The 23,761-nt window shown below is 42.9% G+C and overlaps 1 protein-coding gene across 2 annotated transcripts in view; it reads right to left on the reverse strand.

Annotated features, from left to right (window-relative positions):
* The window catches only part of LOC308054021 (vascular endothelial growth factor receptor kdr-like), a 141,352-nt gene that overhangs the window by 59,591 nt on the left and 58,000 nt on the right, over window positions 1-23,761 (reverse strand). For both annotated transcript variants that reach the window (XM_080366144.1, XM_080366143.1), the window contains exons 5-11: window positions 21,639-21,798; window positions 19,904-20,040; window positions 18,243-18,402; window positions 17,543-17,660; window positions 15,619-15,794; window positions 3,628-3,778; window positions 567-672 (exon numbers count right to left, since the gene is read on the reverse strand). In XM_080366144.1, the coding sequence (XP_080222270.1) occupies window positions 567-672; window positions 3,628-3,778; window positions 15,619-15,794; window positions 17,543-17,660; window positions 18,243-18,402; window positions 19,904-20,040; window positions 21,639-21,798 (1,008 nt within the window). The remainder of the gene's footprint in view (window positions 1-566; window positions 673-3,627; window positions 3,779-15,618; window positions 15,795-17,542; window positions 17,661-18,242; window positions 18,403-19,903; window positions 20,041-21,638; window positions 21,799-23,761) is intronic.

Genomic DNA, 23,761 nt, shown 5'->3' on the forward strand with positions numbered 1-23,761 from the left:
TAGAAGGAAGGAGGTATTCACACCTTCATTGTCGTGCTAACAAGGCTGGCAACCCAAATGGGTAAAGAAATGTTGACAACTCCAGCTGAAACAGGCAGGTACTGCAGGCACTTACACACGGAAAATCAGGCCAGCTATCTCTGGCCACCGTAGGCCTCTTAAATTACAGAGTTGTTTAACCTGGCAAGGTTGGCCAGTACGAAGTGCTCTCTAAGTATTAAGCATTTTAATGAACTCGGAGTCCTTATCAGTTGTGAGCGCTTCACAGGACCCCTCTTGCACTGAACCAGTCTTACACTTTCTCAAGGCTGAGTGAGACAGAGAGGTTTTTGACCCACAAGTCTTTGGAGAGTTTTAAACAGGCTATGTGACATCATTGCCAGGATCCCGGCTTTTATAAACAGCAGCGATCTGAAAATGATCCCAGGGCTGTGGAATTTAAAGCATGCTAACAACCCAGAGCAGCTTGGGAACTGCCTGGAGAGAGCTCCGTGTGAGCACATCCCCTCCATAAAGCCCACTGCTATTCCATGACATCATTGCTCAGATTTTCATCAGACACATACCTTTGTTTTATTGCCCTGCTTCCTGGTTATGTTTTCAATGCTTCTGATCTTGTTGCCTATGACCATGTTCTCCTGAACCACCATTTTTGGCCCACTGGGGTTGCACCTGGAGGTAGAAAAGCAAAGGTGTTCAAAAACCCAACTCACTGCAGATAACCCAGAGAGGCATTATTGAAGAGAATGTCATTCTTAGATAATAGCCTTAGGTCTTAAAAGCTCCTAAAAGCTATTGCTGCTGGAGATTGTTACCTCTTGATGAAACTACTGTATTTCTTCATTGCAACATTTCAAAATTATTTGCGAAGCACCTTGACAGAGGTAGACAAAGATCAGTATATGACCAGCAAGGAAACCCCCCAACTTTCTGAAGACTGAAAATAGAAAATACTGGACAGCCAACTAAATCATGTGAGTTTAATCTGGCTAATATGAGTTATACTCCAACTCAATGTAGTTTTGGCTTTTCCAGTGCTCTTTTAGCACTTGCAGTACATTTCAAGATTCAAAATACGAGTCATTCCAAACTGGGGAGGTGGATGTTGCTGAGCATGTCTGCCTATCTGCTCAGCTTTCCAATATGAAGTGCAGGCTGAGGGATTAGAATGGATAAATACCGGGATAATGGTAGTGGAAGGCTCTTTAATATTACCTATTCCCCAGAAGACAGACATATCTTAGTCAGTTATCAATCTTTACTTTTGATTTATGGGCAAAGAGCAGTGTATGTAGCAGAAACGTCTATCTGCACATCCAAGGCAAATGGCTTTTCTATCTTCTTTAACTGCAACGCTTGGAATAAATGAGCAGAGACACTGGCCTTCTCATGCTTAGGAGCACAAAGGCTTCAGCGAGGCTGGAGCTGCAGGCGTCCTGGCTGAGGGTGCTGCCAGCTGTGCAACTCAAGGAAGCCTTTTATTGTAACGCTGCCAGTTCAGCCCCAGCCCAGTATGGCTAGGTGTTAGAAACTGGGACTCCATTGAGGCAAGTTAGTGAAGTCAGTTCAGTTCCCCAGCTGGCTGCAATTGCACCTTGCACAAGTCATCACAGTGCACAACAGGGAAGTGTCCTTATTGCCTGTTGTGCCTCAGCAGAAGCACCGCGCTCCCCACGGCTGGTCCCAGTGGCCTCCAAGCCCACTGTACCAGATTAGGGTTATAGGAGCTAAAATTAATATGGACTGCTATAGGTGATGACCCAAGGGCTGATTCTGCAGAAAACTGATCGTAATTGAGGCATGCTTTTACCAAATCTGCACAAGCTGCACGGGTAACACCCTGGGTCAAGGGAGGGTTTATAGCTCTCAAAAGAGCCTAATTAGAAGATGTCTTGAGTGACTTCCTGCAAGGCACAATTCTGTCTTGAGGATGAAGGGAAAAAAATTCAAAGGAAGCAAATCACATCACAGCTATAAGGAACAATGGCAGCATTCGGGGATTCAAAGTGCACTAGTGAGGAGGGGGGAGAGAAAGAGAGAGAGAGAGGAAGTGAGACAACAGAAGGAAATAGGGTCTGTGTCATTTCCCACAGGAATCCTCCTCCAGCTTCTGCTGGAAAAAGATAAGGCTGCCCCGGAGGCCAGAAGAGGTAGACGCCACTCTGCAATTGTATTTAAATTGATAAGATCAGAGAGTCAGAGCTGGAACAAGGGTTATATGAGGTCTTTTGCCACCAGGTCACTGGTTCGAATCTGGCTCAATTTGGCATTCATGACCAATTGTCTCTCCCTAGACAGAAAGGTCTGGAAAAGTTTTCAAGTCATCTCTGTGGCTTTCCTACAGAATGCATAACCTATTTCCTTATGGTGTTTGCATTCTGCTCTTGTGGATGCCTCTGAAGAGGCAGGTTATGTGCCTTCTGCCAACCTGCAATGCCAACAGCCCTACCTAAGACTACAAATCTCTGATGTTTTATTCTTGCAGAAGCAATGTAACTACCTAAATGAGATAATGGGCTATGTCCCTTGTGGAGGGACACAAGGTGACTTTTTAGACCCACCTGGGACTAGCTCACCTAACATCACTGCAACTGCTGCAGCAGAGAACCTGAGAAAGGAGCTTCTCTCTCTCTCGTTTTTCCCTGACTCATGGCTTGCCATTCACAGTGTTTGGAAAAGCATTGAAATCGTGAGAAAATAAGGAGCCATCCAGCAATTTTCTCTTGCTCCCTAGACCTGCCTTCATTTTTTATGGATGGAAAACCTGACTTCATCCCTCTCACTGCAGAGAAGAGTTGAAGTGCAGTCAGAATTGTTATACATGGCTCCTGTATGTCCCTGGGGCTACTGGGGGAAGCGTTCAGACCTCAGCCGTGACCTCTTTCTATAGATTACTCAGCTCATATAACAGCAGGAGCAAAGTAAATATCTACTTGTATAAGGTAAATCTCAAAAGGCATTTTGTATTTTAACTTCTCTCATTCCTCTCTGGCAGTTTTGACCCAGTGACTTGCTCCTGTGTCTTCACAGCTCAGGCTACCTCCAGACTTCAGCAAAGGAGGGCACTCAGTAAGGTGTGAAGGCTTGGGTACCTCTTCCAGCTTCTGCAACACAGATGCTGCCGCAGAAGCCCAAGCTCAGCGTGCACTAGTGAAGGCAGCCCTTAGGCAGTGGCATAAATTCCATATGCCAACCAAATGCAGCCAAGCCTTTAGCAGGTCTGTCTGACAATAGGTCTTACAGGGGAAAAAAGTGTGTTACCTCTACACAGAAAGCACCTATCTGTTTTTCCTGTCAGCCGTGTAGGCTGCATCCAAGAGGTATAAGAAAAGATCTTGGTAAGTCAGAGGGGCATTGCTGGTCAAGGTAAAGAAAATTCAAGCCTGATGTTTAGTTACTTCAGACTTACTTGACACACACATTCCTGATAACATAGAAGGTGCTTGTAACTCCGAGAAGATCATAGACAATTATGTGTCTGCAGGGTTCATAACCCTTGAGATCTGAAGTGGGGAATCACTGCTTGTGATTTTTAACTAAGATAAATAAGAGATGCTGGAAAGAAAAACTGACTTTAAACTGCCAAACCATTTTGCAACGTGTTCACCTGTAGGAATGCCCACTTACAGCACGTCTGTGAGGTTGCAGGGCTGCCACTTCCATGTGATCTTTGGGTCAGGATTCCCAGTTACGGTGCACTGGATTTTGTGCTGGCTTCTTAATTCCACCTGCTCAATCTTACCAAAATCAGTTTCCTTTTCATAGATTTTGGGTCTCTCTAAAGAAAAAGAAAACAACAACAAAAAGCAAATGAGCAAATTTACATCCATGGTCTTGGTCCCGGTCCTGTTTCTGTCAAAGCGTTTGAGACTTTTCGCTGTGAACACTAAGTGATGATTTAGTGAGGCTGCTGAACTCGTGGGGAAATTACCAGCAGTACTGAAAGTATACATTTGCAGGAACATGGGTATTAGTTGTAGTGTTTCAGAAAATACACTAAAATGCTACCACATTCATCCTAATTGCTTTCAAATGTTGCCGTGGGCCTGCTGTACTTCTGGCAGATTTATACCATGAAATGTCTATTGGTCAGGGACTGCCGGATCAGGCTGTTAGTCTATGCACTGTGGCCAAAATCGCATTTGACTTCTGATGTCACCTCCTGAGAGGAACCTTATCAAACAGCTGCTGTTCTGCAAGTTTGTTACGATTGTGCAGGTTCTCTCCAAGGTTTTGGAAAAGAAGTCTTTTTGATCTGAAACCTTTGCTTTCCTTTTCTGTTTATGTGTAACATGCACTGCACGAAGGGGCAAAGCAAGCAAGGAAGAAGTGGCAGGGAGAAAACACTTGCAGAGTGGCGCCAAGAAATTCTCACCAACAGCAAAACCATTAAGAATGTCACTGCATTATTCACATCTGGAGGGGTTGCAAGATCACACCCTTGGACTGGAAATCTCTCAAGAACAAACTTTTGTGTGACACTCTCAGGGCTGCTTGTTGCCAGCAGGAAAGAAATGCTTTGTCCCATCTACTTCCAGCTCCCACGGGAACATGCGAAAATGAGAAATAATGCTAAAAAATCCCCAAAGTGAACTGAACTTTTCCTAACCTCAGAGAGGGTGGGTTTGAGTTTGGGGTGAACACACAGGCTCTTCCCTTATGTAGACAGCTCTGCCCATCCCTAGCCATATCTCTTTGTCTACTTCTCATAACAGGAAATCAAACAGATTTATTGGTCGGGGTCCCTCTGTGGAACACCTCTGTGCAGCCAAGTGTGGCTGCTTTACACTGAGGGCTTTTGACAAGTTGGGAAGTGAATGTAGATTAGATTTCTATTTTTCGGGTTAACTTATTTTTTCTGCTGTCAAGGAGGCCCCAGATATGTAAATATGAGCTACTGCCCACCTCATCAATCTTGAGCCCTTTCCCTCTTTTTTTTTTTAATAGCTTTTTTTCCCTTCCAGCCCTCTACTCTTACAAAAGGACTGACCAGACTGAGCCGTGTCTTGGTGAGCCCTTGCTTTCCATTTCTCATGGCTGCCATGTCAGACTCTGAAAGATCTTCTGACCTCATCATTGCCTGAAAGTACATGAGCATTTCCTTCTCCATCATGTGAAATGAGGTTTGACTGTAGTTGGTTCAACTATAGCTCCCATGCTATTGTAAAGCATCAGCTGCTTTAAATAACCTTCATTAGGTCCTGATTGATGTTTCACTTGAAAAACCCAAATAACAGTCCTTGTTTGGTTTTACTCTTGTTCCCTTTTGCTTTTTTGGTCCCCTTTGGTTGAGTCTTCTTTCCCTGTCCGCCTGCAGATGATGTTCTACCAGGCTCCAAAAGTCCACTCCTCACTCCATTTCCCTTCAGACAGGGAGAGGGTTTGCCTTTTTGTGAAGGAGAAGATGGAGAAGGGAGCAGACAGGAGAGTACTTCAGACTCTGGTTAGGGTCTGTCAGACTCAGGTCCTCACCTGTAGCACGGACACAGGGTTTCCTGCACCACGTTGCTCTGGGTGATGCAATGTGCTGCTGATCAAATGCTTTGAGATTTGTGAGCAAGTCACAGGACAAATTATTGGGACTAATGTTGAATTTCCTTGTACCTGGCATCTCATTTCCCATCAGTACATTATTTCTGATCATAAAAAATAATTTTATAAAACTCCTCAGAGAGAGAAGCACGTTTTTCATTATCTCAGACATTTTTCTTTTCAATCTCAAATCCTGTGTGCGGCATGTCTGGACTGACCTCAAAAGTGTTATTTTCCACTTGGAGAAAAAGACTCGTAAGTTCAGTGTGAAAGGTCACTCAAGTGTTATGTGAAAGGCTATTCAAGTGTTATGTTTTCTGGGCTGTAAGAGCAAAGCTTTACACACTTTGGGGGGAGACAGTATGTTTGTGTGTTTTTTTTGTGTGAAAGAGTATGGGGGGACAAGGTTTGATTACAATCTTTTAATATTAGGAGATTTTTCTATACTCTGGTGAAATGATGAACATGTTGATTGTCGTTTGAATAATCCTTCTAAAAAAGAAATAATAATTTTAACTTGATCTAATTCAAATAAGAATATACATAAGTGATGAATGAATTCTTAATTCCACAATTACTTTACTGCATGGAACGGTTAAATACTACTTGAGACCTAAAATGAGCCAAAATGATTCATCAATTGAAATAATTATTATTTATGAGGCTTAAGCAATTATTTCCTTAAAATTTGAGGGGCTGGCTGAAAATGCCACCCCATCATTTCTTTCACAGTGCCTTATAACGTAGTTAGTGTGGGGTCGTAGCTAATTATGGCCATGACACTCAGAAATTGAAGTAATTTTTTAAGCGTCTCTTTTCCCTGCAAAGGTTGTAAAGGTGCTAAGTGTCATTCTGGAAATGACTGTGTGGGGACGAGGCCCTTCCACAATTTGATTGCTGCTGGGTCACATCCTATTTACAGATGTTGCCTCTATCAGTGATGGAAACAAGTTGACTGGGTTCTGTGGTGGGTACTGGCCTTTGACATTTGCTCAGGCTATAGCTAGCTGGCTCAGTGGGCTGGCATCCTGCGAAAAGGCTCTCCGCATTAGCATGGTGAGGAGTTTTTAGCCTAAAGGCAGTGTTTATCTAAGGTACACCTAGAAGAGTATTTCTCAGATAACTCTCTCCCTCCTCCAAACACTGCTTTGCTTTCTCTTTCATGTTTGCTTACTAAGCAGCACGGTGGATTATGCGCAAACTCCTCGTTTATCTTCACTCCTGATTAGGTGTGGGGGAAGGCTCGGAGTGCAAATCCACTTGTAAGCACTGCCAAAATCCAAGTACGTTTCTGGTTGCTCCTTAAATTAAACATCTACACTGTGAATTTCATCAATGCACACACATTTTTATATGTATTGCTGTTTTTTAAACATGCAATTAAAAAAAAAAAAAGCTGTTGGGAATGGGGAGCTTTTGCAGGTGTTGTGCTACTGGCAGTACAGAAGTTGAGCAAACAAGCAAGCTGCCTCTGCACAGACCCTGCAGTGCACCTTGCCTCCTCCAGCAAGTGCAGCGCAGAGTCCTCCTTTCTCCTTGAAACTCTGCAACAGCACCCTATGCTACCCTCACTGAACACCTTCCTATGGAGCCTTGCCCCCCAGCCAGCAGTCCTGCCTACCCCACCGTAGTGCTGGACTGCTAGAGCAGATCTTTAAATACACTTCATTCCTGACCAGAAGTATCCTTCGTTATCCCGCTTCTTCCTTCCCACTACCACCACCCCACCACCACCACCACCACACACCCCCCCCCAGATCTACCTGCTTACGTTCAGCCTCTGCCTCCCATCCCTTGGCCATTGCCCTCCCCAGGCTGAAGTTTCCTCAAGCAGAAGCCAAACAAACCTTAAAAGCTTTCTTGTCTCTGGCTGCATGTGGAACACGCAGTGTTCAGATGGCTTTAAATGTATTGAAATAAATGGGTTTTCGTCCTCTCTGGCTTGAAATGTGATTGTATCCCCAACTCGCTTTGCAGAGGTGCAATTGCTGGTGTGAGAGCTGACCTGAATAACTAAAGACTTTGCTGTTGCTGCACTGTGAAATGCAATCAAAAAGCAGTTCTGCTTACTGTAAGTTTCAAATTGATCAGCATTATGTACATCTCACCTTACTTACTAGTGTTATCTTTAGTTTGTAGCATTAGGAGCAAATGATACGTACAAGTATTAGGACATTAACCCTCTGGTGTTATACCTTCTGCAAGGGACTCTTCTAGCTGTAAATTCATTGCAGATGTTATTATGGGATTGCACACTTGTCAGCCAAAGGAGCATCCAAATATAAAGGGCAGCAGATAGAAATTTTCTGTTCTGATTTGAGCTGATACAGAGTTATTTTTTTTTCTCAGTAGCTGGTACAATGCTGTGTCTTGGATTTAGTATGAGAATAATGTTGATAACACACCGATGTCTTTAGTTGTTGCTAAAGTAAATTTTATACTGAATCAAGGGCTTTTCAGTTTCTCAGGCTCTTCCAGCCAGAAGGCTGGAGGGACACAAGAAACTGGGAAGGGACAGAGCCAGGACAGCTGACCCAAACTAGCCATGGGATATTCCATACCATAGAACACCACATAAACCAGGGGGAGCTGGCCAGGGCCGATCGCTGCGCCGGGACTGGCTGGGCATTGGTCAGCGGGTGGTGAACAGCTGTATTGTGCATCGCTTGTTGGGTTTTTTCCCATTCCCTGTGGATTTTATTCCTCTCCCCTTCTCTCTCCTTTTCATTACTATCATTATTATTTTTATTTCTATTATTAAATTGTTCTTATCTCAACCCTAGAGTTTTACCATTTTCCCGACTCTCATCCCCATCCCACTGGTGGAGGTGGAGTGAGCAAGTGGCTGCCTGGTACTTAGCTGCCAGCTGGGGTTAAACCACTACCGTTTCCCTGCCTTTTTCAGAGAAACTTTGCTTCGCTTTCAGTGACCTCTACCTGAACTGCTGTTTATGTACCTTCCCCACTACCATTTAAACTGGGTTTCAAAAAATCTTTTCACATTAAGCACATCATTAAAATAACAGAGTGGTCCAGTAAAGCATTTCCTCAATCTTATATACTTTGCTGGACATGGGGCTTCATTAGAACTATTGATAGAGTGGCAACTTGTTTTTTATTTATCCATTCTGTTTCCAAAAATAATTTGCACTTTAGAGTCTTTCATCTGATGTTTGTGCAGTTCTTAATGGAAATATAAGATCTGCAAGTTGAGCTGGGTGAATATTCCGCAGCTTGAGCTAGATGATTACTCTCTAAGGTACATAGGAAACTCGTTAATGCAAGTTTGGACTGGTCAAACAGTATGGGAAAAAGAGGATGACTTTTGCCCCAAAGTAAAACCAGTTTGTCTGTGTTTGGCTTACAAGTGATCTCTGCGATTTGGGGGGTGGGGGGTGGGTGGGGGGTGTCCTCTTCTTTTTTTGTTAAAAGAAAGGAAAAAATGAGTTAAATGACCTGAAAACAAAACTTTTGTTTCAAGCTGAACAGAACATTGTGTTTGACCCTAGCTGATTTTGTCTGGGTGGTTTTCTTTGTTTCGTTGTGTTTGCTTTTTTGTTTTATTTTGTGCACATTGCACACAAGGCTGCTGTGAAGGGGGTGCATGGCATTGTCCCCACAGTACCTCTGAGGAAGCAGATGCCAAGATGAAATGAGTGGCCAAAATCACTCCGTGAGTCAATACCAGAGCCAGGAATAGAAGTAGGGTCACCGATTATTGGTCGCCTGCCTAATCTCTAGCGCACACACCCTGCTGCTCCATTGTAACCCACCGTTATTGGCTGGGAATGCCAACAGGGTGGGAGCAAAGGGAAGAGAAACTGTGCAAATGGATACTGCATGAACAGATATTAAGAAAAATCAGAAGGCACTTGACGTACCCTACAGGGAATTTTGTTGTTAAAATGGCAGTGCAGCTTGGTTTTCTCTTTTGTGACCTTGTACTGTCACTTTTGGACGTATCTATCTTCACCTTGTAGGAAGAAAGCTGTCTTTTCCCGTCTTATACCACTTTTCCCAGATCTGTCATTCAACCCCGATGCAGCCAAACTTTGGGAAAACAAAAGGGTTTTCTCTTGTCTGTCTCTCCCCATCTTATTCTTTTGTAGCAAAACAGAGTTCAAAAGCAAACATGTAATGATGAACTGCTTAATTTTTAGCAGAGCAGGCAATTTTCTTGGATTTTTGTTGCTGCCCCCTTTGCCTGCTTTTCAAAAGAGAAAAACAACAGTTAATATACCTGCAGGCTTGGCTGAGAGACAGCATGGAAACCACATGCTGCCACTTTCTGACTTCCCCCCACCGCTCTGGTTTTTAAGGGCTGTCAGAGAGAGATTGCTGCTGCAAAGACGTGAGTTGAATGCTTCAGATTTTTCTGGCAAACTCCAGCAGGCCCCCACCTTCCTCTTCCTAAAATTGCTTTGGCTACTTCCAACAAAATGAAAATAGCTCATCTGACTTTTTCATTAGGGGCTCTCCTGGGAGTGCAGAGAGGCTGAGTAGAAGCTGGACTGCAGAGCTGCAAGAGTGTAGGGTTTGCATAATGTCAGTGAGAAAATTCTTCATAATTTGCTAATAATTAGTGTGCCGGAAAGACCCATTGCAGTCTGTTTGTGCCACCACATTTTTCCTTTTCTTTCATATATCTCCCAGAAAAAGCAGTTGTTTCTCTTCTGCCTGTGTCTGATAAATGAGACCTGAAGGGTAGACTGGAGTGCTGTATCTCTTCGCCCTTGCTCTTCCCAGCTGTGTGTCCTGCCCACCCAACACACTGGCCACAGCTGTTGCTGCCAGCACCCAGGAGGAAAACGAAGCAACAGGCCTGGGGAGGAACACATTGGAACAGGGGCTGGATGGAGACAAGCTGTGTTTTATTTTGGTGTTTCTGGTTTGCTTGGCTGGCCCAAGAGGTGGAAAATTAGATTTTCTATTCTGACTTTTCCTGAATGGGTCATCCTCCAAGGAGCTACGCAGGAGATGGATCTGATACACAAAGGAAAAGCAGTCCTGGCAGGATACTGAAGCATGCAGAAAAGGTGAAGGTAGATTGTTTTATGTAGCCCTGCTTCATGTATCTGGCTCAGTCCTTTAACCAAAACATCAGTTGGGTTGAGCTAACAATCCAAAGAAATTGCTGTTTCTCACAATGCAGCTGTGTCCAACTCGGAGATTTCAGTGGCCCTTCCATGCACAAAAGACTGCGAGAGTCTCCCCCTCTGTCTTCACATGGCTTTAACTGGGATCCGTCACTCTAAGAGCTCTTTTTCTCTGAACTGGCATAGCCCACATGTATTAACCTCATCCTGAAGGCTCATTTCCCTCTTCAGACTATTTCTGGGTCTGGTTGAGGTGATGGGGTATTGTTCACATGGATCACCACATATTTATTAACTTTTATGGAGCTCACTGGGGACTCCTTTGATGTCAACTCATCCCTTGCAAGCCAAAGTAGGTCAGGCACAGAACTCCCTTTGCCTTTGATTTTAAACCAAATATGAAGAGCTGGCCTGACTATAGAGTAGGGCAACACATGTATTGTTAAGTGCTCTGGAGCTAACTCTTCCTAGTAACAAATCGAGATACAGCCAGTCACCTTGCTGACATAACAAGGAGCACATGGCAATGCACACGTGAATTCTCCATGCACCCCTTTTATTCCAATCCTTGCCCAGGAGACAGGGAATTCATAAGGAGCCTGTGAATTACTGCTGCTTATGGTAGAGGCTATTTCTAGCACTTAATCCTGCATTTCTTATAGATACAACGCAAGAGCTTGGGGGATCAAGGACTGTACGAGGGAATGTAATTTCAATTGACTAGAGCAGCTGGAACCCAAAGCAATATTTGCTGGAAGAGCCTTGAGGGAGCACAGGAGAGAAACTTTGGGACAAAGAAGAAAGGCAAAGTGGTGAAGGAGGTTATTCATGCCAGTTTTGAATTAACTTATGCTTCAATACAATTTTCACTCACAATGTAGTGGTCAGAGCATGCTGACTGCTCCATAAGGGCTCAGCAAGAACCCTGATACATGCAGATGACTTGTACAAGGGTGAGAATGAAATCCAGCCTGTTTGCCCATAAATAGATTTGAGGTTTTGTGTTTATGTTTTGTTCTGAAACTGCTTTGCACTCCAGCCCAGAATAACTTTTCTCCCACATTTCTCCTTCTTGGCTGGCTCAGATGTGCAGCCACCAGCTGTTTGCTAGGATTGTTCCTTCTCCTTGCTCCCTCCCCTCCAAATTCTTCAGGACATTATTTTCTTGAAGCTTTTCTCAATAAGAATTTAATCAAACAAAACAAAAACACAGCAACCCGCCGCTTCTTGGACAGTGTTTGATGTGTAAATATGTAAAGAAGGAGTGTTTTGAAAATGCAATCAGCTACCTCCTGGGGACTTGAGTCCTACAATGAGCCAAGGTGACTACACAAGGGAGATATGTGCTCCTGCAAGATTAAATTCCAGCTGCAGTGGGAGCACGGGGGACCAGAGGCACAGCTAAGCCACTGCTTAAAGAAACATTTTTTGAATAGCAGCATGATTCTCCTCCAGGCCAGGCAGCATGCTCCTTCCTGCATATTGTCACCAGGTCCTCGCCTCGGGCCGGCATTGCTATCAGTTCCCACCCTGCAGCTCTGGGAGTTGTTTGCCAGTTTTGCTCCTTGCCTCTGTGAAGCTGAGACAGTTGCTACCTCTGCACGCTGCAGATACTCACCAGTGTTACGGCCATATCAGACTTTGGGGGGAAACAGTTCCTAATATTTTGCTCATTTCTACGGACTGAAATACTTTGCACATGCAGCATATGTTTTATGTCAGAGCTACTGTGATTGCTACCAATTAATTGCACAGGGGGTGACTCCAAGGAAAGGCTGCAGCAGTGCTGGTCTTCTAGCAGGGCAGGACATACACTTCGTATCAGCTCCTGTCCTGCAGGGCTCAAGCAGATGACTTCTTATCTTGTTCTCATCCTGCTTAAAGGATTCTCTTCTGCTGCCATTACTAATGAATAAAACACGCTGCAAAAATTAATATAGTGCAGTTTGATGAATGAGTCCTGCTGCTGTTTATACTTTGTTTGTGAACAACAATTCACAACACCATTAACTTTAAACTTCCTCTACACCTAGTTCAAATTTGCAGTCGATGGGTTTTTCACAGCATGCTGCCTGCTGGTTGTACGGTGATGCTCAGGAGCATTAATGATGTATTGTTTTGAAGAGACTCACAGGAGAGGGGGCTGTGTGCTTACTTGTAATTTCTTCAACGCAGTGTCCCCTTGCAGCATTTTCAAATGCCATTTATCTTCTCATTCAAAAGTCTATTTAAATAATTTTCCATCTTTAATAGTATAGATCAGAACTCACTTTCACAGATGCAGCTCTGATATTTGAAAGACTGGCCCTGGCTTTTGGGAAGCAATGCTGTTACTCAAAAAGAAATGTTACTGCTCGGTAATAGGGAGCTAGTACATGGTTATGTACTCAGCACGAGTCTTATCAGGTGCTGAATTGCTGCAGGCTCCGCTTTCAGACATGATGCAAAACTGATGCTCCTGCCACTGTGTTCACTTGCAAGCCCAAGAGGATTTTTCCATCAAGTCTGCTAATCCCAGTGTTCAGATTCCAGCTTCAGTAATTGCAGACTGCCTGTGGTTCTAAGCAGAGACATTAATCATACCTCCCAGCTCAGAGGTGGTTGTGTTTCAGTGGTGGGCATGGTAATCCCTGCATAAAACAGCTAGAAAATGTTTTGGTCTCCTTCTCCATGTCTAAGTGTTTGCTGAAACTCCAAGCAATTTATCTATTCAGGTGTGATACCAGGATATCAGTCATGATGACTGGAAAGAAAGTGTCAGGTTATTTGTTGAGGAGTTAAGGGAAAAATTCAAATCTGCATTCAGTTTGGAGCTTCAGATTTTTTTCTGAAAGTAAAGCAAATGATGCCCAGATCTGAAAAAGCAGTCCCTTTAACTGAAAGCACAAGAAAAAAGGCAATTTGCTGCCGCCGGATAAGCCTCAGGAGCAAAATTTGCCTTTTTTGGTCTCTACCCACATGCATCTCAGCAAAATGACCCTTTCCTTGGGCTGAGTGCTTCACATACAGCGCATCGGGTCAGTGCTGCAGAGAAGAGCCTGGCAAAAGCAAGAAAGATTTCCTAGGTGTTTTGTTCAGTCCTGTCTACAATCAAGGCAAAAATACCCTCATTCTCTGCAGCCATTAGCTCACAAACATTGGTGCTCTTTGAAAGGTGTTTTCCTTTGCTTGCTGTCATTTCTGGGGTGACTTGCTTTTACCAGAAAAGAAACGCTTGCTGTTCAATTTTCCTGCGGTTCACCATGCACCACCTCCAGTCAGTAACATTCCTGCAGCCGCTGGACTTTGCAGACTCTTGAGAAATGGTGGTTTTGCAATTAAATAATTATTCCTGATTGAAGTCTTTGTTGGGCTGATGTCTCCAAATGGCTAACAATGAGCACCATGCTAGGCATGCACTGTGTGTGAGACAGAATACCACACACTTGAACATACAATAAAGATGAAAGGCTTGTACTGTAGTCAAGAGCATGGGACGGTTTAATCCTGAAATAGCATCTTGCTGATACAAACAAGGTCTGTTTGTTTTTTATATGCCTATTTGGGGAACGGCTGCTCTTCAAGTAAACATTCTCTTTTGCATGCAAACACCAATATTTACCTTGACAAGATAGTTTATTATCGTTCTTAATTTTCTCTTCCTTTGAATATTTCCGTTCTTTTAACAAGACAGAAAAACCATTGTATGGATAAACAGTCTCAAGTGAACAAATTACTGCAGTTTAACACATTTCTCCTCATCAGCTGAGCTGCAGTACCTGACCATAAGCATGTTCTTAGCTCTCTCCACTCCTAAATCACACATTAGGTTATGTAATGTTCAAGGTGCTTTAAGCTACCATGTCTTATTTAGCATTTTTAATAGGCCAAATAGGGACAAGTTCTCCATTTGTTAGGCATTATTCCTTTCTGAAATGTGAGAGGTGAAATGAGAAAAACACAAATGCTGGAAGTTACGTGGTGCAACAGCACATTAGTATACAAAACAGGACAACTGAGAATATTTTTTCATGTGAAGAGGGTAAGCAGAAAAGAATTCAGCACAGAAAAGAGAGCAAGCCTATCAATAACTTTCTCTCTCTCACTGCCTGAGTGGACCTCGGGAAATACAAAGAGAAGCAGAGCTAACTTTTGCTGAACTCCTGCTCGGCCTCGTGATTCAACCTCTGTTGCCAAATTCAATGGATTAAAAGAGGCAGCGGATGTATAAAGAGACAATGTGGCTCTGTCTTCCGTTATTCCAGCAAGGGAGATTAATAAATGTGATTCCAGTATCTATTTTCCCTCTATGTCAAGTGAACCTGCTTCAGTGCACACCACAGTTTACTTCAATTTTCTCCAGATTACCCTGAAAAAGAACCTGGCTCTCAAGTGCTCCCAGCAGATAAATGGCAATATATAAAATACAGACTTACAAAGTATTTCCGTAGCAGGATGATGGAGAGACATAAAAGACAGGGTAGCTCTTCTAGTTCCTTCTGTCAGCCCTATTGAGACTTTTCCTGTCCCAGCAGATGTCCTCCAGTGCTTTACCCAAGCTAGTTTTTAACCTCAAGGGATCAAACTTCCATGACTTCTCTTGGGAAACTGCCCCATGATCTACAACTTCACTGCTACATACCCTCCCAAACTCCTATTAAAATTAAAGTCCTGCTAAGTTTGTTCACTTTCAGGCCATCTCTGCCTCCCTCTGTGGAGACACTGTCCCGACACAGAGGTGCTGCAGGTATTTCTGAGGTGCCATACCTCCCTGGAAAGTGACTTCAGTGACCTTGTTTCAGACCAGCTCCTCATAGCAGCTCCTTCTGTTGCTTTGATTTAACAAGTGGTGAAATGAGATGGATCTTCAGTGGTTCCTAAGTAAGGTGATAATCTATGCACAATGTTGTATCGGCTCATATCAGCTAAACGCAGGGAAATGTCACCCATTCCTGCTGACTGGTAAAGGATTGCACAAAAAATGAGAACTTTATCAACACCAAGTCCTTACCTCTCACTACCAGCTGCATGGTGAGGTTCTTATAGAGGCCGTATTTCGCGTTGCTCAAGACGATGGTGTAGTTTCCAGCATGCTTTGGTCTCACATCTCTTATGCCTAGTCTGTACTTCATTGGATCCGGCTCATAGCAGGTGTGGTTATCCTTGATCAGTTTGCCATCTTTGTACCTGTTTTGAAAGTCCCGTGAAGGCTCAGCATGTGCATACACACGTGTTAGCCCTCAGAAAGCCTGTTACCCAAATTAGGGTGGATAAGGAGTCGTTCTTCAGAAACAGCAAAGGAAACGCAGATCTATAATCACTGCTTGAATTGGACAACTATTCCTTTTATCCTCCCATACTAAAACTGAGCATCTGCAGCGCTATGGGATGGCTTCACCCAGCAAACGGAGAAAAGATATTTTAATGGAATGGAATGAACCATGCCTCTTGCATGCTCAGCTATGATCAGGAATGGACTCTAGGTGCCCCCAAATTATGCTGGATATGCGATACTAAGTGCAGGAAGTCGTGGGTGAGCCAAAATTTCTGACATCAGTTTTAAACCAAGATATTAATTAAGCAGAATTGTCTTTCAATATGTATGTATGACCCTTTACTGTTTCTGAAAAAGCTTAAGTCTGTGACCCAGAGAATTTACAGGAAGGTCAGTGAAGAATTCACAATCTTGAATCTTCAGTAAGAGTAGGATAGCATAGTCTGCGTGAGCAGACTCCACTGCTGATCCAATATGCAAATTTGGGTTATGATTATGAAATAGGCCAGACTTTGCCACACACAGAGCTTTAGGCTTGGTGGAAGAAGCTGAGGCATGAGTCCTACTGCCTGAGAATGCTGGAAACCTTCTTTACAGTCGTTTAAACAACTGGACTGGGAGACCTCCAACATGAACAGCTGTAGCTCCGAACACACAGGGAAGGCAGCTGTGGTGGTCCCAGGCAGCTACCACACAGCTCCACGCTGAGCCCCAAGAACAAAGCCTTGGCAGAGAAGAGGGGGATGGTCCCCACTTCAACTCACAAAAACATTTCAATCTCCTAAATAACAGCAACAATTAAACATACCTCTTGGCAGCACCGATTTCACTGATTTGACTGAGTATTAGAGAGTTTCATGTTATTTCACTGCTAAAAAAATGTAGCAAACCCATCCCTGACCGAGACCTTTTGTTGTCAAGTGTACTGTGCAGGTGCTAACTCACCCAAGCCACCTTCTCTGCTAGGACAGGAAAACCCACATCAGCTGTTGTATGGGATTTCATACAGTTAAAGATGTATAAGGTGTTGGATGGGGTTGTTAAAGACCCCCTGCAGAATGAAGCATAGAAAAAGTAGCAAAAGAGAGGACAAATGGTGAAAGGGTAAAGGGAGATGAATGTCCCCTGGAGTTGCTGACATGTTGCCCCTCCTAATAAGCTGATCCATTACAGTTCTGATGGAGCCTTTAGTTTGCTCAGCAGGGTTCACTGCATTGTCTGCAAGGATCTGACATTGCTGGTGGTACAGGATTGGAGGAAATTATTTAAAAGTTATGAAGAGGAACAATTTCTTATGTTGAGAATGCATCCTGCAGCTTTCTATTACGCACTGCCTCCTGGCAGACTGACCACACTAATGGTGGTAAAATGGCAGCCCTTCCCCAGTAGGTTTCTACTTGAGTCTTCCAAACAGTTCTGTGTCCCAGGTAAAGGAACCCCCCATTTTTCTGCATGACTAGGAGAGAAGAATAGCATGGGAAAGAAGTATGGCTTGACCAGCTTCACAGAGCATCTCCTTAGCTGACCTGGGACCCCAGCGGTGAGCATTCCCAGCTCTCATCTTTTACCTGTGTGGTAAGGAACAGTGAAAATCTATTCTAGACAGGAACCCAAAAGAAGGTTGCGTATTCCTGATTTTGCTCAAGATGATTGTACTCACCAGGTGACACTTGGACGAGGAAAGGCATCCACCTTTGCAGCCAGTTTCAGTGACTTGTGTCCCGCTGTAATCTCGTAATAAGGCCCTTTCTTATGGGAAATCGTAATGAAAGCTTTGTCTGGAAAGAGAAGTGAACAGGAAGACAAGTAATGTCAGATCTGCCACAGCACAGCGCTCACATCTTTGAATTGCGTTGTGTCTACCCTGGATTTTTTGCAATGCAGATCTGCAGAAGCTGCAGACAACCAAACGGAATGACAAGCTGTAATCACAGTTCCCCTGCAAAGCTCAGCCACAGCCAGGACCGTTTCTCTCCAAATGAAGGACTTTTTATTTAAAGCAGAGAATATGCATCTGCACGGCCCCTGGAGCAGCATGTAGAAATGGCTGAGGTGGCTCTTGTCCATGTTATTGCCAGCAGGCCACATTTCCCAGAGCAGCAGCAACCACACTTGATGCCAGCTTGTTCAAAACAGTTCAGCTCCCCATTAATCCATGTCCTCAGACATGTCTCAGTCTTGAACTTTTCCTTTGAAAACATAGTGCTGGGTGCTGACTCTCCCATAGATCCATTAGAGATTTACCTAGTTGGCATTCTTCCTAATGCCATTTCTATGTCAACAGATTTAATAATGTGGCATTATCCTTTAAACTGAACAGTCTTGGTTCTTGGGTGTTCTGGTTAAGCTGCAGAACTCACCATACACTGTAACGGTGACATTGGCCTCCAGCCTTGTTATGTTGAATGTTTTGCATACGTACAGGCCTCCGTCTTGCATGGTGACATTTTCAATTGTCAGGCTGCTGCCAACTTTATACACTATGTCTGTCTGATCCATCGTTCTTTTAGGATAAGGGTGCTGGAAGTCAGAAAAAAGGTGGTCAAAAAGCAGCATAAACTGGATTATTTTGTTCATCCTTTCAAAGTCTGCCAGTAAAGACAAGCAGTGATTCATATCAAAATGATCGTACCTCCCCATCGCTAAGATAAATAGTATAAAAGACAAATCAGCGGGAAGAGCTCTTGTGTGAGATTTCATTATCAAATCTAATGAGAGAGAGAAAGAGTGGACCTGTGGCGCTTCTCTACTGAAATCTGGGCAGGCAGGTAGGTAAGGGGATGGATTCATCACACATCAGCCCTTCTCAGGGACCAGATCCCAGGGATCTCAGTGCAAACCTGCCATTGGCATCTGTAGGGTCAGAGTTGTGCTTTGGTTTTTTTGATGGTGGTTTTTGGTTTTGGGTTTGTTTTTTTTTTTGTTACAGTCAGTATTTTTCTGTCTTAAAAAACTCCTACTTTCTAAAAGAAAAGTATTATGACAGAAATATAATCTATTATGACAGCCAAGTGCCAATGCAAATTCCTGGAGAATTTTAGAAAGCATTACCGCTTCTGATGGGATTTTTGAACCCAGAGATTTGGCCAGGAAATTTTACGTTTATAATGTTAGAAGTCTAAGGAGGGTTCACAGAAAGCCAACTCTCTTCCATCGTATGGGGTTCACAAAACAAAATTCAGTAATAGCATATTGCTTGTGCTTCTATAAATTCTGTTATAATTTCTTCAGTTTCTTCACCAAAACAAAATCAGACATTCTTTTTTTAAGTAAACAGGAGAATCAATTTTTAGGAATCACATTTTACACTTTTCCAAGAGGCTTAGATGATTCTTTGAAATGTATATTTTCCTGAACTAAAAACAACAAAAAAGCAGTTATCTTCATTCTGAGCATCAAATAGAACCATGAGTAGTATCTCAGATAAATGAACTAATTTGGAAAATACCCCTTCTTCCCTCTGTTTTTCCTTGGGAGAACTGAAAGGTTTTAGTACATCAAAGCAAATGCTCAGTCTCCTACATGTTTCTACTTCAAGTCCGGCATTTTTGTGTTGCATTCCACAGAAAACTCAAGAACCTACACTCAAAATTTAAATGTCATTCTTTGGTGGAGATTTCAGCAGATACAATTGGCTTTTGTTTCACTTTTTCCTACTTAATAAATGCCAAGATTGATGAGCAGATTGCCAACATGCAACCTCCATGGCTGCCTTGGGACTTGCCACTGTGAGCCAGGATCGAGAAACAAGGCCAGAAGAAATGAGACAGCTATTCATCCCAAAAAGAAACACACTCCTGGCTTTTAGCCTGAGATTTGCAGTTTAAGTTGCAGGTTCAAGATGGTCAGACAAGTTTTAGATTCATTCAGACTGAAAATACAATCGATTGTAGGCTTACAAATGGTTGGATATATTTCAGAATAAGTGGTAGTTAGGGTTTACTCAGGCCTGTGGACAGTTCTTTCTTTTGGGTAGGGGGAGACTGCATGAAAGCAGAATGCAGAATTTTCATCAACTCACTGTCCCACGGGGGCACGTCCATACGAACTCAATGCGCCCGTTGATGAAGGTTTCAGCTTTGCATTCCAAAGAGAGAGTTTCTCCAACCAGCAGTTTTTTGGGAGTTGCTTTTAGAGTCAGGTTCTGTATTCTGCTCTCTGAAATGAAAAAAGCAAAGGTATAACCACACAGTGCTCTCTGCATCAAGCATGTTTAAGATGGCATCCGCACTCTGATTGCCCCCCAACATCTGCTCCTCTCCAAAACGCCTGACCTTCTTCTGTCATTTATGCGGAAATTGTTGGAAATGCCCACAAGATGGAAACATTAGGGCAGTTGTATAAATGCCTGAATATCAGCTGATGAAACTAACTGATCCCATGGGCACAGTAATTTATAAATTACTTTTCTTGCATTTGCTGTGGTGGCACCAACCCTCACTCAGCAGGTTCACAGCTGTTCTCAGAAAAAGTTCTCAGAAGTGACTCATCCTTCTAAGTGCCTCAGCAGGGTGCTCAAGCATGGGCACAGGCTGCCTAGGGAGGTGGTGGGATCACCATCCCAGAAGTGTTCAAAAAACATGTAGATGTCTAACTTAGAGGCACAGTTTAGTGGTGGACTTGGCAGTCCACAGGTTGGACTTGATGATCTCAAAGGACTTTTCCAACCTAAGTGATTCTATGACTACGATTTGTATATCTGCAAGAGGATTAATTTCTGTAAAACATGAAACATATTTCTCCTCCCCTCTGATGACCAGCTACCTTTCTTTCCTGAATGAGATCCACAAATCTTGGTCTTACATATTTATTGATGCCTTAAACACATCAGCTCAGAAATAAGCCCGCATCATGTTTACGGTGCCCCATACAAAATGTGTCTGACCACGGTACATTCAGCGAGTAAGGTATTCCCCGCGTCCTTTGGGCTACAAAGAGATGACCTAACGGGGGTTTTAGCTTTGCATTCATGATCCTAGTAAAAAATAATTGCTTCAACAATGAAGAAAGAGGGAGAGAGAGGGATTTACAGGACTTTTATTTGGCTGCTGTACAAATTTACAGGCCTGTTGTTTAAAGTTCAGTGCTAATTCTATAGAAGGATGCCATGATCTTACGGGAATGAAGTCACAATAAACTCTCCTCTTTCAAAAATATATGACCATACATTGAAAACAAAAGAAAAATAAATTCTAATTGGCTTCACGTAAATGCCCGGCACTCAAAAATTGAATGTTTAGTTGCTTCAAATTCAGATTTTAATTTTGATCTGAAGCTCAACTGTAAATACAAGAGAAAGGGTACAGTAAATCACCAAGACAAACTATATAAAAACCCAAAGATATGAATTAGCAGTTTAATGAGATTTTTATACCATGATCTTGTGAGTTTAGTGACCAGAAGCAAAAAGAAAGCTACTGTTTAGTTTATCCTAAACCAGCAGTTGCTTTAATGTAAATATAGCTTGATCCAAGCAAACAAAGCCTTGGTGGGGTTTGAATAAAATACTCATATTTTGTACCACCTTAACACTTGGTAATTTCTCAAAACCAGGAGTGGATCAAATCCAGGTTCTATTGAATAGGAAAAAAGGGGAAGACTGCATTTGCTTTTAGTGTTCCAGCTTGGACTTGCTACAGATACATGCCAATTAGATATATCAAATATAATTGAGGCTAACCAAGAAATAATACCCAGGGGCTTAGCCATGAAATAGAAACATTGTGGTCATTCCTTGGCCCACAGTCGTCACTCACCCAGTCTCTGGGCTACGTAATAGGAGGTGAACACATTTCCACTGACATTCGCAGTGCATGTGAATACTCCAGAGTAAACAGAAGCATGAGAGGGGATGATAAATCCTCTTCTGGGGTCCCACATTATCCTCTTGAGTTTCATCTCTACGGAATGAGGATACTGAAAGAGAACAGACAGATAGGAGGCTTGTGAGACATTCCCTTTCCCCTCAGACCATAGAGGCAACCAGCCAAGGCTGTTCTGCTTTAGAGGCAGGGTAGATATTTGACCTTTCAGAGTGGTTGGTGGTCTCATTCCACACATATCTTAAGCAACATCAACATAAGCAAATAGAAAAGCCCTCCCTAAGGTCTGACTGTCTTTGAAATCCAAAACTTGGACATCATAACTGGGGCTTTTGATTCAGGAGTGCCGGTCCTCTCAGATCTTAGGCAAGATGCCATGCTACCCATTATAGGTCCCATTTCTCTCATCTGTTTGCTGGAAATAATTATGCCTATCTTACATTAATTCTGTAGGGTTATCTTTTTGGAACTGTTTAAGAACAAAATTTGCTTTTCCTAACGCTACATGTAGCTACCATATACTTTCCTAGGATCTCACAGTACTTTAAAAACGTGTGAAGTTAGACCCGTAAAAATCAGAATATTCATGTCACTAGCTCACCTGGTGTAGCCATCTATAAGCTATGGTCTGTGGCTAGCCATCAGATTCTCTGTACACAGAGAGGGATGAGACACTTTCAGAGCAGCCTATTGATTCCCACTATGCATGGAAGCGGCCTGGATGACTTAAGATGGTGAATCATAGTGGCAGAAAGAAGGGGACTTAGTAACATAGGCATTTTTTGTCCTAAATTCATAAATACTTGTAATGTTCTGAGATTCTTGAAAAAATCTGTAAGTATCTGTAAGTTCTGCTTATGGGGAAGAAATGAGGATATGAAAGGCAAATGTGGAAAATAAACTAGAGCAAAAATTCATTTAATAAGAATGAACCCTCCATACACCCTTGGACAGCACCAATGTCAAGCAAGTTAGCTTTTATTGGTGGGAATAATTAGTTTATTATCACTATTAACACATGGAGAAATCTTCTATTTGCTAGAGAAAAAGCAATTTACTTTCCAATCATTTTGAAAATCCTGGATTATAATGTAGAATAGAAATATGTGAAATGAAATGCAGAGAAATAGCTTCGGAGTCTGTAAAGCAGGTCACTGAAATTCAGCCTATCTGCAGGAAGGTGGATGGAAGCACAGGCTGTAGGTCTGACTTTTCCAGCAGGATATAGGAACTATCTTTAGGACTAAGGATGCGCTGTAGGAGTGTTAAGGTCAATTTTGGTTGAAAAATGAAGGGTTTGGGGAAACCTCCGTGTGCCTACAGCTGCCACGTGTTAGCAATTTTATTTGCACAGTGCTTCTCCCTCCTTCTTATCACACACTGGCTTCTCAAAGGTGAGGGAAGTTATTTATTCCTTTTCAGAGCTACTTCTTTTTAGCTTTTGGAGCTAACCAAGAACTGCAGTAGGGACTGCAGGTGGGAATTTCCCCAGTGATGTAATAGTTTTGCTCTTACTCTTGTTGTTATGCAGGATGCAATTTATTTTTCTGTCTGCAAACAAACAGTAGTCTTGTATGGCAGTGCAGTTTAAATAGGATTCAGTTTCAATAATACTCCTGTTCCAACAAAATTTCAGCTTCAGGCTTTGAGAGCTGATGCTTATACCTCTCATATGAATACACAATTGATCAGGTTGGCACTGGTTTAGGTCACTTGTTATTACATTTTCAGCACAGACCAAAGAGGAAGAATTATGACTGTGGGGCAGCGACTGGTGATGTTGCTGTGGGGAAGGAGACACAGCAAAACAGTTGCTTTCTTTTGGAACAGCAGTTCTCTTCTGCCAGCAGTAGGAAACATGGATTTTGTGTAAATACTTTTGATGTAATCAAGCTGTGGCATCTCTATTCAGAACCATTAGGAAAATTCAGGAAAATTACAGAAGGAGATCTGAGACCTGAGGCTTAATCATGCCTTAACACCCATGAAGGTCAAAGCTGTAAGTGGCAAATGCACACTGAACCAGATCATTGACTAAACAGATCTGACAAGACTGA

Source organism: Falco punctatus (genome assembly GCF_963210335.1).
Source record: "Falco punctatus genome assembly, chromosome: 15".
NCBI classification, from domain to species: Eukaryota; Metazoa; Chordata; class Aves; order Falconiformes; family Falconidae; genus Falco; species Falco punctatus.